The sequence below is a fragment of the Labeo rohita genome, chromosome 22 (genome assembly GCF_022985175.1).
Source record: "Labeo rohita strain BAU-BD-2019 chromosome 22, IGBB_LRoh.1.0, whole genome shotgun sequence".
Classification (NCBI taxonomy): domain Eukaryota; kingdom Metazoa; phylum Chordata; class Actinopteri; order Cypriniformes; family Cyprinidae; genus Labeo; species Labeo rohita.
The window spans coordinates 24,404,606-24,419,771 of NC_066890.1; the positions used below are offsets into that span (position 1 = coordinate 24,404,606).

Sequence of the window (15,166 nt, forward strand, 5' to 3'; positions counted from 1 at the left end):
TTACATACAATTTGGTTACAGCTAATTAAAATACATTAGCGGGCTATGTCCAAACATTTATAGATGCACGCTCTGGCTGAACTGACTTTATATATCCGGCAGATGGCGCTGTTGTGCAGCTAATCGAGTATTTAGCTTAATCTCTACCGTTAGGAAGAAATTGTCAGAATAAACGAAAGTTCTGTACGCAAAAGTAGCCCATTTACACTGCAAAATCCATTATTAATTTAAAATGAAATTGACATCGCTGTTTGTCCAACATGCTATTGCCAACTTAGTCAACAAGTTTTGTGTGATAAAATAACTATTTTATGTAAACAATAGGCGAAATAACTTTCTTTAAAACATAAATAATTGTTAATATTTATTTTGTAGTATAATACTAAATGCAACAACAACCCGTGTCTCATAACTCATAACATGTCAGATATGACATGTTATTGTTTTCTTAGCCTATATAGCAGCGAGCGCACTTCTTCCTGTTCTTCACTATGTGCGTAAAAACGCGCAATTACGCGCTCATGACCACGCCTGAAAAGTTTGGGGCGGAGAGTCACAGTGAACTAAGTTGAAGGATCAAGACATTTTTACATTTCTCTGATTTTTTGGGCTCTTCACAAGTGGAAAATGTCGGGAGTCGCCTCTACCCTGGCCAAGAAGAGAGCGCAGGCTGCAGGGTTTGGAACTAACGCCAAAGCCACCAAATACCTCAACCAGGACTTTGAGGCGCTCAGGAGCCAGTGTCTCAGCAGTGGGTCCCTGTTCACAGACTCGTATTTCCCAGCCGCACCCGAATCCCTGGGCTTTAAAGAACTCGGACCCAGCTCGTACAAAACCAGAGGAATATCATGGAAAAGACCTGGGGTATGCTTTCAGTATCATACGTTTTAATATTAAGGGCATCGTTCGTTCATTGCCAATGATTAGACGGAAAACCATGCAGTTTAAATTTATATTGAAGTTGCGTTTATGCTGGACCGTTATCTTTACGAACGAGGGAGTTTTCGTAGATCTTTCTTTGCACAAGTCGCGTTTGTTCGCTGTTTTTAATTACTTCTGTATGGCTGCATATGCGTCAGACTGACGTCTTCGCTGTTGCGTCTTGCTTTTTTAGGGTCGCGTCTTGAGCGTTGCGTTTTAGCGGCGTAGCAAACAGTCCAACTTTAGAAACTCTTCTGCAGACCAGAGTAGAAATTGCGGAGTTCAGCTCGTGTGGCCTAAATACTCATTTAAAGCCAAAAGTCTGAAAGCCTTTTAAACCAAGTTGTACAATTTTTTTCTGATATATGTAAATGTGTATTTTGTCTATGTGATGTCCTGTCAATGTGTTCCGTCCGATAATGATCCTAGCAGCGTATTGTTGCTATAGCTACTCGATTTCTATTCGCAGCCGATTTCTGTTTATTCAGTTTAGCCAGGTGGTCAGATTAACAGCTGAGTAAATATATTTTATAATTATGGTATATGGACCCGCATATGAATGTAATCTCAGTGTGTGGGTCCCATGTGCTTTCCTTTTCATGTGTTGACACTATTAGCCCAATTCTGCTTTTTAAACAGGTTGTTGTTGGTGTCTTTTACAGGAGCTGTGCTCAAAACCACAATTCATCGTCGGTGGAGCTACACGGACGGATATCTGTCAAGGAGCTTTGGGTAAAAGCTTAAAACAGTCATCTACCTGGAAGAAACAAATTAGGAGATTCTTGGTTAATCCTCCTTGTTTGTCTAAATGTGTCTTCAAGTCAGCAATAACACACTGAGTCATAGATCTCTTCTTGCTCTTTGTTCCTCATCGTAATTCTTCAAACAAGTCAAAACAGTGTGCTAAACGCTTTAACTGCATCAGTAGAAACTTAGCTTATACTAGCACAATCTACACTGTGAAAATGTTCTGTCAGGTAACCTTTGTTTCGTTATAAAAGGTATCAACTGATTTAAACCATTACTTTGAATGTAAGATGAAAATTATTGCTTTTCTTAAAAACGTTAACTTTAGCATTTTGGACTTTGAACCTTAAGCCATAGTATAGTTTGTAAGCAACAACAAAAAAGGTGTTTTAAACTGGCATTTACACGTGAATGTTAGATTTTTGGTGTGATTTGACTGAAACAGAAAACGGGTAAAACTGGATTTCACTGAAGTGATATGTTTCTTGAATGAATAACTAATGAAGGCGGTAATTTATGTTACTTTGATAAACATATTTACTTGTATAATAGGCCTTACTTGTAACTCTGGTAAAGCCCATTATTAATTCTAGGAAGGTTCATTGTGAACTTGACAAGCAAATATTCACACAATGCAATTCCTAGAATAAGGGTGGGTCAGTATTTGACGGATGCATTTAACCTAGGGCTAATTACAGCGTTGTTATTGTTAACTAAAACTAAACTATTTAAAAAGTGTTTTTTCAAATTAAGATAAGCTGAATATTAGATGAACAATTTACTAAAACTAAAATAAATTACATTTCCGCTAATAGTTTAAATTAGAAGTAATAATAAAAGTTAAAAGTAATAATTAAAAATAATACAACAAAAACAAAAATTGAAAAAACTCGAAGTAAAAAAATGGAAAATCTAAAAAGCGGATAAAAAATATTAGTAAATACTATAATAGTATAGTTTTTTTTTATTTATTACAGTTGTATAGTATATGTTACAATTTTGTCGTAAAAAAAATCAAGGGGTATGAATACTTTTGCAAAGCGCTGTAGATAGTACTTGAGACTCATAGCATTTAAATCTTTCTATAGCTTTTCGGCTCTTTAAATAGTATAATATACTATTATGCAAAAACTTAATTTAAGATAAAATAAAATAAAATGATCCACTCTTCAAAAGCCTAAACAGTTTGAAGCTTTACACTAGTAACTTTAGTAACCTTCCCTTCTATACATAACCTCACCTTCTTTTGCCTCAGTCTTTCCTGTTGTTGTGTTTACCGCTGACTGAATGGCTTTGCCAAACACATAATGCAAGCCATCCAAACCTAAAAACTAGCCAGAGGGTTTTTGCACACAACTGCTTTTGCTAATAAAGGCTGCAGTTAAAGAAAGAAGAACTTGGCTGCATTTTTCCTGTAAAGTTTCTGCATTAGAATCATTCACGCAGACTTAATGGGATACATGTGGCAGACTACAGGAAAAGCGGCCTGTTGTCATTTGAGGGCAGAATCAAACTCTCTGCATTTTCGAAATGCATCTCCCTGTCTCAGATTTGCAGCTCACCACTTGGCGTGACACGAAAACCACAATGGCGCTCATTGGCTGCCTTGCTCAATCATGAGTTTCATTTGTGTGCCTCAGATGTGTCTGTTCTTGCTTGTCTTCAGGCGTTTTGAATATCAAACAGTAAAAACGGTCATAGTTTCTTTTTGCATTCCAAATGCCAGTATATGTAATTTCATTTCCATATCTATAAGATTTTAGTGAAAGCAGGCATGACTTGTTTTAGCTAAACCACAGAGCGGTGGAAAACGCAGTCAGTCTCACTTCCTGTGTCGCCTTCTCTCAGGTGACTGCTGGCTGCTAGCGGCCATTGCTTCTCTGACCCTAAATGAAGACGTTCTGGCACGAGTCGTGCCTGCTGGACAGGGCTTTGGTGACAATTATGCTGGAATCTTCCATTTTCAGGTATCTGCAAGTTATACTGTTACAGTAAATGTGTCACTTTGTGTTATAGTGTTAGCATGTTAATGAACAACATGAACATTATTTTTGTGCAGTGGTGTGCTGCTCAGTGCTTTTATAATTATATTAGTATTCAAAAATGTATAACACTCCTTACAATACTGTGGTGTAGTACTGTAGTGAATGTTTGGAAAACATGGTATTCCCATGACAAACAAACATGGTAATACCATACAGTACATTTTCATAAATGAAAACAATAGTCTGGGTTCAAAAACATATTGGTAATATAGAGTTCATGTCCAAAAAAATCATTGTACCATATAAAATACAATGTGGTAATACAGTACATATCTAAGAAAAATATAGTAGTACTGTACTACATGACTAAATCATGGTATTAACATTCAAAAGTTCAGTAAGAGTCAGTAAAAAAATAATTATTAATTAAAGGAATAGTTCCTGGTTCTTCCAAGTTTATAATGGGAGTGAATGGCTGTTGAGATTTTGAAGCACAATAAAGTGCATTCATACATGATAAAAAGTGCTCCACACAGCTTCAGGGGTTTAATAAAGGCCTTCTGTGTAAGAAAAATATCCACATATAAAATTTTATAAAGCGTAATCTCTAGCTTCTGCTGATTGTTGTACGCACATTCATGAGAGAGTGGCGTTCCAGCTAGAGATTACGGTTTATAAAGCCTTAAATATAGATATTTTTTACACAAATGCATGAATTCGCTTCAGAAAGCCTTTATTAACCACCCAGAGCTGCTTGGAGTACTTTTTATAATGGATGGATGCACTTTATTGGACTTCAAAATCTCGACACTCATTCACTGCCATTATAAAGCTTGGAAGTGCAAGGATATAACTCTGAATGTATTCGTCTGAATGAAGAAAGTCATATATATACCTAGGATGGCTTGAAGGTGAGTAAATCATGGGGTAATTTTATTTTGTGGGTGAACTATACCTTTAAATTGATCAAAAGTGACACTAAAGACATTTGTAATGTTAAAAAAGATTTATATGTCAAATAAATGCTGTTTTGAACTTTCTATTCATCATGGTTTTGATATGAAGACATATTGAGCAGCACAACTATTTTCATCATTGAGAATAATAATAAATGTTCTTTAAGGAGCAAATCAGCATATTAGAATGATTTCTGAAAGATCATGTGACACTGAAGACCGGAGTAATGATTCTGAAAATTCAGCTTTGCATCACAGGAAAAAAAAAAAAAAAAATCACATTTTAAAAATATTTAAATAGAAAACAGTTATTTTAAATTGTACAAATATTTCACAATATTACTGTTTTTACTGTATTTTTGATCAAATAAATGCAGCCGTGGTGAGCAAAAGTTTCAAAAACATTAAAACTTTTGGTAGTGTGCACGGTAATACCATAGTATATAGTATATGTTTAAAAACCATCATAAAACAGTTCATGTCCAAAAGTATAGGTGTACCAAAAAGTATTGCAGATTTTGACTCTAATGTGTGTTAAGTTTGTATGTGGGTGTCTTTGCAGTTTGACACCCGTTTTGAGATTGAACAGATAATGTGAGTCTGTGCCCTGTACCTTTATCCTTTAGTTCTGGCAGTTTGGCGAGTGGGTGGATGTTGTCATTGATGATCGGCTGCCGGTGAAAGATGGCGAGCTGGTTTTTGTTCACTCTGCTGAGGGAAACGAGTTCTGGAGCGCCCTGCTGGAGAAGGCCTATGCTAAGTTAGTATTAGTCTGTGTTGTTTTTTGTGTTTTTGTGTGCTCACAGTAGTTAAGTCAGAACCGGCTCAACCAGAAAGTCAGCTTTTCAGTGAAACATGCTTTCTAAGAATAAACAAAAATATATATCTTTGTTCTCTTTAAGGCTGTCAAGTGAATTTAATTATTACTGACAATCAATTTTTTTTTGTTTTTGTAAATTTATTTTAATTTAATATGTTAATACATTTAACATACGTGACTATGGACCACAAAAATAATAAGGTTCTTTTTTTTACGATTTCTACATAAATGAATAAGTTTTCCATTGATGTATGGTTTGTTAGGACAATATTTGTCTGAGATACTATTTGAAAATCAGAATCTGGAATCTGAGGGTGCAAAAAAATGTGAGTTGAGAAATTCACCTTTAAAGTTGTCCATATGAAGTTCTTAGTTATGCATATTATTATTGTATATATTTACAGAAATATGGTAGGAAATGTACAAAATATCTTCATGAAACGTGATCTTTACTTAATATCCTAATGATTTTTGGCATAAAAGAAAAATCTATAATTTTGACCCATACAGTCTATTGTAGGCTATTGCTACATATATACCCGTGCAACTTATGACTGGTTTTGTGGTCCAGGGTCACATATTTATAATTAAAAGACTAGTGTGGAAAATGCCCACACATATTGTCTGGATCTGGTTGTTACTGAGCTTTGCATATAGACACAGCAGGCTTTACCCACAGCAGGTGCATTCTTGGAATAAGGGTGTGTCATTTTGTGTACTGTGTTTTGAACTTAAACTCCCCGTCTTGCAAGTAGCTTTTCACTCTCTTGCTCTATACTTCTCTCTTACTCTCATTCTTTAGGGTTAATCATTGCCATCCGAACACATAATGTCAACCATGTGTTGTTTGTTGCTTTTGTTGTGCGTAAGAGTGTATTTACAGCCAATGGCCTACTAATTTTGGAACGTACATGTGAACTATGGGAATGGCCCTGCCCAGGGGCTGTGACATCCATGAGCATTTATAATAGGGGTGAAACGCAGTTCTGCAGTGATGACATTTTTTTTTAAGCCAACCTGGTTCCTTTGACCAAAACCCATCCTGATTTTTCCATTGGCTGTGGATTGTTACTGAAAATAAGCTCTGTGACCAACAAAAGTTCTCTACATGACTCTAACATGTTTTGTTAATCATAATAATCTTCAAATACTGACACAATTTATTAATTTTGAACCCTAAATAGTGTTTTCACGATGCGTCATCACTAAACCGAATGAAACTTGCATATTTTGCTGATTATTGCTGCTGAAAATGGTCAATTATTGTCATGTTTTGGGCTGTACTAATTGGTCAGACTAGGAAAAACATTTGGGGTACTATAGACTGACAAAAGTTAAATCAAGGAGACTGAACAAAAGGCGTTTGTGGTTGGCCAAACTGAAAAAGGATTTGAAGGGCAGGAATCTTGACAACATTTGTGTTTGTTCATAACATTTTCAGTCAGGTAGGTGAAATATTAGGCGAATACCTTAATTAAAACTGCTTTTCCATCTATTAACTTTAGTTTGTCAAAATACTGCACCCTTTCCTGCTTCTCTTAGTACCCTTTACCCTTGGTTTAGACAGCATAAATTAGCAGAAGAATGTACGTGTCGTGTCGTAAGTGCGAGCCCTCTATTAGGCCGTGAAAGCGACTAGTGAGTCGTTGAGTTTACCTGTTTGGTGAGATGATGTCCTTAATAGGGCTGTGAAAATACATAATCGCGAATCGAGAATTCAAGCATCGATTCTGAGATTTTCCGAATGCTTCGCGATTCTCTCTCGAATCTATTCTGAGCTTCGTTTTTAACAGCAGATGGCACTGCAAGCTTTAGAAACAGTCGTATTCTGCTTGCTTCCTGTTCCTTACACATTAACCTCAAATAATCCTTCATAAAGGCGATGCATTCGGAAAATCTCAGAATCAATCCACGAATCTCACTTTACCCTGGTGAAGAAACCAGCATATGCTGGTAGGTATGTTTTGATGCTGGCTTAAGGTGGTCTTTTGCTGGTTTATGCTGGTCCTTAGCTGGTTTAAGCTGGTCCTTTGCTGGTTTTTGCTGGTCATGTTGCTGGTCAAGGACCAGCATGAACCAGCAAAGGACCAGCTTAAACCAGCATCAAAACATACCTAACCAGCATCCCAGCATTTGGATTATTTTGCAAAATATAGCATTTTTTATAGTTTTCTCTTCATTTTGTCTTTGTATGTGCTTAAATATTTTCAGTTATTTAATAGGTTTAAATCCACAGCATATTTACAGCTAGTTCTTTTTATAGAGATTCAAACTTTAACCACTCAGTAAATATTTAACCATCACATAAAAGAGAAGGAAATGATTCTGTGGATTATTGTATGGATAATTTCTTAGACATTCATGTGTCTTAAACAACAATTAAGCCCATTGTAATCTTTGTATGGAATCAAAAATGTTGTTATATAGGATTTCCTCTAAATGAGACTGCTTTACAATAGGTCTTAAATAGTTTCTCAAATTAAGCTCGAAGACATGTGCGTACATGTAATTTCTTAACTCTTAACAGTGTGTTTTATGGCCTCTGACAGGGTAAACGGCTGTTATGAAGCTCTGTCGGGAGGATCAACCAGTGAGGGTTTTGAGGATTTCACTGGAGGCATCGCTGAAAGCTACGAGCTGAGGAAAGCGCCATCCAACATGTTTCAGATCATCCAGAAAGCCCTGGATGCTGGAGCTTTGCTGGGCTGCTCAATCGATGTGAGATTCCTCTACCTGTATTTACATTGAAGTTGGAACAGGATTATTATTATTATTTGACCAATCAGCAATCACTTTTGGGTCATAAGCCCCGCCCATTTTCAGATGTCACTGGTTTATTATTTTTATTTCTGTGACGTAGATCACTAGTGCCGCTGATTCAGAAGCCGTCACCCGTCAGAAGCTGGTGAAAGGCCATGCTTACTCACTCACAGGGGCAACCGAGGTATGAATAGAGTTATTGCCAGTCCTCTTTTTTAAATAATATAATACATTTTGTCGTTACAGCACATGCTATTTTGTCTCAGGTGAACTATCGTGGTCGCAAGGAGAAGCTGGTTCGTATGCGCAACCCATGGGGACAGGTGGAGTGGACAGGAGCCTGGAGTGATAAGTACGTGTATTGATATATATTAAAATCAATAAATTAATGGTTGAATTTGGAAATGAGTCATTAATAACAGAGGTTATACCAGTCTGAAAGGTACAGTTCAAATAAAAGTTTAATTTTAAGGCTCAGCGAAAGGGTGTAAAATGCACATGCCTATTTGTAAAAACCCTGACTGTGGACAAAAGTATACAATATGAATTCTGTTGAATTTATAGTTTTAAAAGAGCCTTTTTTAATATTTTGTACTGTTCTCTGAGGTCTACTTAAATGTTATCAAGATTTTTACATCAAAAAACATCATAATTTAGAATAGGCTTTTTTCTTTCCTGTTTTGACTGAAACGCTTTGCCTGAATAGGTGTGGCAGATTGTAGAAATGGAAGTAAATGCCCACTGCTATCATTGGCTAACACTTGTGTATGTTTGAGAGCCCACATCCTTTATAGATGGATGCTGATGTAATTTAGGTTGAAAATGCATAAATACTCAGTACATATCAGTCGATCTGTAATAACAAACAAAGCAATAATGACTATGTAATTAAAACAGTTACTCGAACTGTTGGGTCCAATATAGTCGGAACAGCACCGTTTTTGAGTTTCAGTCTTTCTGAAAATCCAGCGTCGAATTTTGCCTTGTTTGTAAACGAATCCAATGCAAGGCAATGCAACTTGCATTATTATGCAAGGTTTGTTTTTCCCACAATTTGGCACTGCACAGTGTCTTCTTGTCTGCTGGGCTATCTTTATCGTTTGGTTTCTGCATAGACCTGCGTTCGCTTCTCTCGTTATTTACACTAAATTTGTGAATCAGTGGCTGGAGCTAAACAGGCAGTGATGTAGAAGCAGGCATTGATCTTTTTCTGCAGAGGTGGTTTTTAGCCACACTATTACATCATAAACCTGTCATTTTGGCAGATTGGCTTCAATATAAGCTGTTTTTAGACTAACTAAAGTTTTGAGTTCTGAAACTTACAGGAAGGTTTCATAACATAATATAATATGTCAAAAGAAACCACCAGTCCCTTTTTTTTTCAAGGGAATTTGGTTTCTCAGTTCATGACCACTGTAAAGGACTAACTACATTGGAAATGATAGCATCAGTGAATCACTGATGGTTATCTGAATTGTTTATTTTGTCTTTTCTTTAGTTCATCTGAATGGAACAGTATTTCCGCTTCAGAGCGACCGAATGCCAGTGCTGAGGATGGAGAATTCTGGTGGGTTTACTTGCTTATTTAGTGCGACTCTAATCTAGACACTTGGATTTTAAATTCAAAATGTTTTCTTTCTGTTTAGGATGTCATTCTCAGATTTCGTAAGTCATTATTCTCGTATAGAGATCTGTACTCTGACCCCGGACGCCATTACCAGTGATTCGGTTAAACACTGGGCTGTGACCAACCACGACGGCACATGGAGGAGAGGCTCCACCGCTGGGGGCTGCAGAAACAATGCTTGTGAGCACAAGAACCGCAAACACACTTTTAGGCATCAGGAATCAAATTTTTTATGAATCGCTTCATGCAAAAATATATTCACATGGACAAAGTTCAGTTGGTTTAGTTTGTTTAAAGGGGTCATTGGATGGAAAGTTCACTTTTACATCTTGTTTGCACATAGCTGTGTGTGGCAGTGTGTGTACACATCTACCCTATAATGACACAAAATCCACTCAGTGGTTTTTAATTGATCTGTAAAAATAATTTCCCCTTTTTCAAATCAAGCCTTTCTCAGCTTCTCGTCTGTGTGACGACAAACCGACAGAGGCCGCTAACACGATAGTTTGATTGACACTGGCGTCTTACCTTAGACCTGCCCTAAATAAGCTGTAACAGTCCAATAGCAATTGTTTTGATGCCAGAGCAGGGACGTAGACAACAATGGCTCCTAAGCGATTGAGGTGTTGTGTTGTTGGATGTAATAATGAACATAGTGGTCGTCATTTACTCCTGACATTTGAGCCGCTGAAGATGCAGTGGATGACTTTTGTTTGTGAAGGGAATGCACCTTCTGATCTAAACAAATGTGTTCGCATGAATCATTTGGCAGAAGTGAGTATAAGGGTTTTTTTATAAATCTTTGCAATCACCTTTTCTAATAACGTGCTTGTTAGCAAGTTTCACATCTAAATGCGGCTAAAGTAAACAGGGCACGGCTCGTTTGAGAGGGGCAGGGTGAGCAGAGCTCGTTTACATTTAAAGGAACATGCAATAGAATGGGCTGATTTCTCCAGAGCTGATTTTGACATGGTAAAAAGGCTGTTTTTTACGCTACCACAGTGAAATTTTAACCAAAGCATGTATAGACTTTTCATTAAAGGAATTATGAAAAGTTCCCATGCCCATTTTCCACAAGTTGATATGATTCTTTAGGGTCTTAATGAAAAGTCTATAATATACTTTGGTTAAAAATTCTCAATGGTTGTGTAAAACAACACCCTTTTTACCTTGCCAAAATCAGCTCTGCAAAAATCATCCCATTCTTGTCGAGGCTGCTTTAAATGCGAATGAGCTCTTCTCGCCTCGCCCCTCTCTTATCTCTGTGGAGTGACGAGCCTGTTTACTTTAGCCACGTTTAGCCCGCTAAACTTGCTAACTAGTACATTATTAGGAAAGATCACAAAGATTCATAAAAAAACCCTTATACTCAGTTCTGCTGTCAGTGAAGCTGGATCATGAATGATTCGTGTAAACATAGACAGATATATGTAGATCGGGAGGCGCATTCCCTTCACAAACAAATGTAATCCACTCCGTCTTCAGCTGCTCAGATGTCGGGAGTAAATGACGACCACTATGTTCATTATTACATCCAGCAACACAACACCTCAATCAGAGATATTCTTGTCTAACTTACATCCCTGTTCCAGCATCAAAACATGGAGGTTGGACTGTTACAACTGATCTTAGGTAAGATGCTCATGTCAATGATTAATAAATGCCTTCTGAAACGAATTGATGCATTTATAAACATAATCTATAGCTTACAGTTGTACACGCATTCATGAGAGAGTGGCGTTCCCGTGGATGACGTAGGATGTGTGCATAATTTAAGCTCTGGTGAGAATATGCTAGCCTTGCGAGAACCAAGTTTTGTTTTTTACTGGAAAAGCAGTCTTCTCTTGGCTTACATCAAAATTATTATTTTGTGCTTCTAATTTGTGAGCAGTGTTTTGTTCGTCACTTCGTAGCTTACCCTATGCCTACATCCTACGTCATCCACTTGAACGGCACTCTCTCATGAATGTGCATATGACAGTTAGCAGAAGCTAGAGATTACAGTTTACAAAGTTTAAAATATGGATTTTTTTCTTACACAAACGCATCGCTTCACTTCAGAAGGCCTTTATTAACCCCCCAGGAGCTGTGTGGAGTACTTTTTATGATGGATGGATGCACTTTCTTGGACGTCAAAATCTCAGCAGCCATTCACTGCCATTATAAAGCTTGAAAGAGCCAGGACATTTTTTTTTTAAATATAACTTTGATTGTATTTGTTTGAAAGAAGAAAGTCATATACATCTAGAATGGCTTGAGGGTAAGTAAATCATGTTGTAATTTCCATTTTGGGTGAACTTCCCCTCCCTGATAGCACATGTACGTCTGCAAGATGTCTGTTAAAAATCATTTGATCTGGAAAGCATCTGCTGTGTACAAACGTCTAACAGTTTTACATACATTCTAAATCATAAACATCTTAAACACATCTTATAGACATCTATTTGACATCTGATAGGATTCTATAGACATATTGCAGATGAGCAAACAGTCTAAAAAATATGTCTTGCAGATGTAAATGCAGACATCAAATAGATGTCTCTGTGTGCTATCAGTGTTCATTAATTGAGGTATTTTTTGCACATTGTGTAATTTATTCAGTATTTTCAGTATTTTCAGTATAATTATGCATATTTTATCATATCTGCTATGAAGTTTGGTTTGTTTAATAATATTGCTGACAGCATCCATTCATTGCTTCTCAGACACATTCTGGATGAATCCTCAGTATGTGATTAAGCTGAACGAAGAAGATGACGACCCAGACGATAATGAGGTGGGCTGCAGTTTCGTGGTGGGTTTGATCCAGAAGAACCGGCGCCGTCTAAGGAAAGCTGGAGAGGACATGCACACTATCGGCTTTGCTATTTATGAGGTGGGTGGAAACACAAGGAGCCAACTAAACATTGTGATTATAATGTATGAACTCCCAGATTATAACATAAAGATTTCTTTTTGTTTGCTTCCACAGTTACCATCACAGGTAAGAGTGTAACTACAAAGAAGGGTGGGGTGTTTCTCTTGTCCAAATATTTTCTGGGTGACTTATTGGCCATTGTCTCTGTCAGTTTCACGGTCAGCGTGATGTGCATCTCGATAAGAACTTCTTCCTGACGCACGCACAGAAAGCTCGCTCTGAGACTTTCATTAACCTGAGGGAGGTCTGCACGCGTTTCAAGCTGCCGCCGGGAGAGTACCTCATCGTGCCGTCCACCTTCGAAGCCAACAAGGACGGAGACTTTTGTCTGCGTGTCTTTTCCGAAAAACAAACTGAAACACTGTAATGTATCTCACCTGTGTGAGATTTCTCTACTGTATGACAATAAGATGTTATTTTGAATACTTGGTTCTGACTTTAATTGGATAATCTTATATTTATTCCTAGACCATGCGATGATCCTGTGGATGCTGAATTACCTGATGTAAGCAGCTTTTAAAATAAGACTAAGCTGTCTTATTGAACCTGGAACATTTCTTTAAACTGTACTTCGTCTTTTAGGAGACTGTCTCAGACAGTGAAGTTGATTCTGGATTCAGAGGCATGTTTGTAAAACTCGCTGGAGCTGTAAGTGGAGACGTCTTGTTATGCAGTAAACATTTGTATTTTTCGAAAAGCACAGCAACTGATACTTACTTCTCTCTGCAGGACATGGAAATCTCAGCCACGGAGCTCACGACTATCTTAAACAGAATCATCGCGAAACGTAAGTGCTCTTACGTCCTTAAGTTTCCACCGAGATCTAAAGAGGAGTCTGAGTCTAAGCAGCTGCTTTATGTGTTTTGTAGGAACTGACATAAAGACAGACGGCTTCAGTTTGGAGACGTCTCGCGTCATGGTCAACCTCATGGATGTATCCTCTCAACTGCAACTGCTTACGTTTTGCTGTTTGTGTTAGCATGACATGTATACTTGAACCTGGAATTACATGAATTTGGTGGTGTTGTATTGTAAATTTCCCTTAACTGTATCTCAGGACAGTGGGAATGGAAAACTGGGTTTGGGAGAGTTTGCAACCCTGTGGAAGAAAATTCAGCGATACCTTGTAAGAGATCCAACAGATTGCGCTTAACACAGTTATATATTTAAAATTACTTTTTAAACGTCATGACACGTTGCTCAATTTTATAACACTCCCAGGGAATTTACAAGAAGAATGACATGGATAATTCAGGAACCATAAGCACACCAGAAATGCGCATGGCGCTGAAAGAAGCCGGTAAGTTTTACAAAAGAAAAACAATAGACACCATCACAAAATTTGAAACTGGTTATAATGAAACTTGTTTAAGTTTTAATAGAAACTGTAAAGGATCCTGTGGGTTTCTACTGGTATTTAGTCACTTTCTATTGGTGGTGTGTTAAAATGACAAATCCTGATGGAATATGTCTTAAAAGACACTACAGGATATCATTTTTAATGGTTTTAATGGTTAAAAGTTGATGGTTTGTAATTGTATGTGTAGTGGAAACCATTAGAATTTCTGTAATGGTTTCTATTGTTTTTTTTTAAGTAGAAATATACAAGCGAAGATACAAGTGTATTTTAATAATCACTGCCTGTGTTCTCTTTCTTCTAGGTTTCAATCTTAATAACACTATATTTCAGCTACTGGTAGCACGTTACGCTGAAACAGACATGACTCTCGACTTTGATAACTTTGTGGCCTGCCTCATGCGTCTGGAGATGATGTTCCGTAAGTCCCTTGAGTGTTTAGTTATTAAATATTTTGGCTAAAAATTTAGCAGATTTGGCCCTGAAAGGTCTGTAGATTCGGTGTAGGCCTGTTTATAATAGGGTGAGCACCCTCTGTAGCTCTGGAGCATCATTAATGAATGTTCCTCTCATTTTTAGGGGTATTCAAAAAGCTTGATCCCCACCACAGTGGCTTCATTGAGCTGGACTTTCAGCAGGTTTGTTATGCAGTGACATTTTTGAAAATGAAAAAAATCAGTACAATGAATTTTGAAAATAAATACATTTTCACTTTGTGTTTTTAGTGGCTGAACTTCACTATGATTTAGAAGACTCTTCACCAGACCATACCACTCAAGAGTGAATTATTAAGATTACATGTGTTATTTTTTTTTTTTTTTTTAAATATGTATTTACTTTTATTTTTAAAATTGTCTATTGCACTTTCGACCAGTCTTACTCTTAAAGTGTTGCATGATTTTATTGCGTTTGACATTGGCACACTATTTTCGTTTACAGTTGCAAGCATCCTTGAACAAGGAGAATCTTAACCACTGTGTAATAAAAAAAGTGTATGTGCATCATTGTGTTTTGTCGCCACAGCACATTATTAAATACTTCTGAAACGGTACTGTATTTGTGTTATTGTACATGAC

General features: G+C 37.1%; 1 protein-coding gene across 1 annotated transcript; it reads left to right on the forward strand.

Moving 5' to 3' along the window:
- The first annotated feature begins 521 nt into the window (after positions 1-521).
- On the forward strand, positions 522-15,141 carry capn2b (calpain 2, (m/II) large subunit b). Its single transcript, XM_051094393.1, has 21 exons — positions 522-864; positions 1,584-1,653; positions 3,517-3,635; positions 5,236-5,369; positions 7,979-8,147; positions 8,290-8,373; positions 8,456-8,541; positions 9,688-9,756; positions 9,836-9,996; positions 12,522-12,691; positions 12,788-12,799; positions 12,885-13,096; positions 13,202-13,238; positions 13,316-13,381; positions 13,463-13,520; positions 13,603-13,667; positions 13,791-13,859; positions 13,955-14,033; positions 14,395-14,511; positions 14,670-14,728; positions 14,816-15,141. The coding sequence occupies exons 1-21, from the start codon at positions 628-630 to the stop codon at positions 14,837-14,839; spliced, it is 2,097 nt and encodes a 698-aa protein (XP_050950350.1). The 5' UTR covers positions 522-627; the 3' UTR covers positions 14,840-15,141.
- Positions 15,142-15,166: the final 25 nt, after the last annotated feature.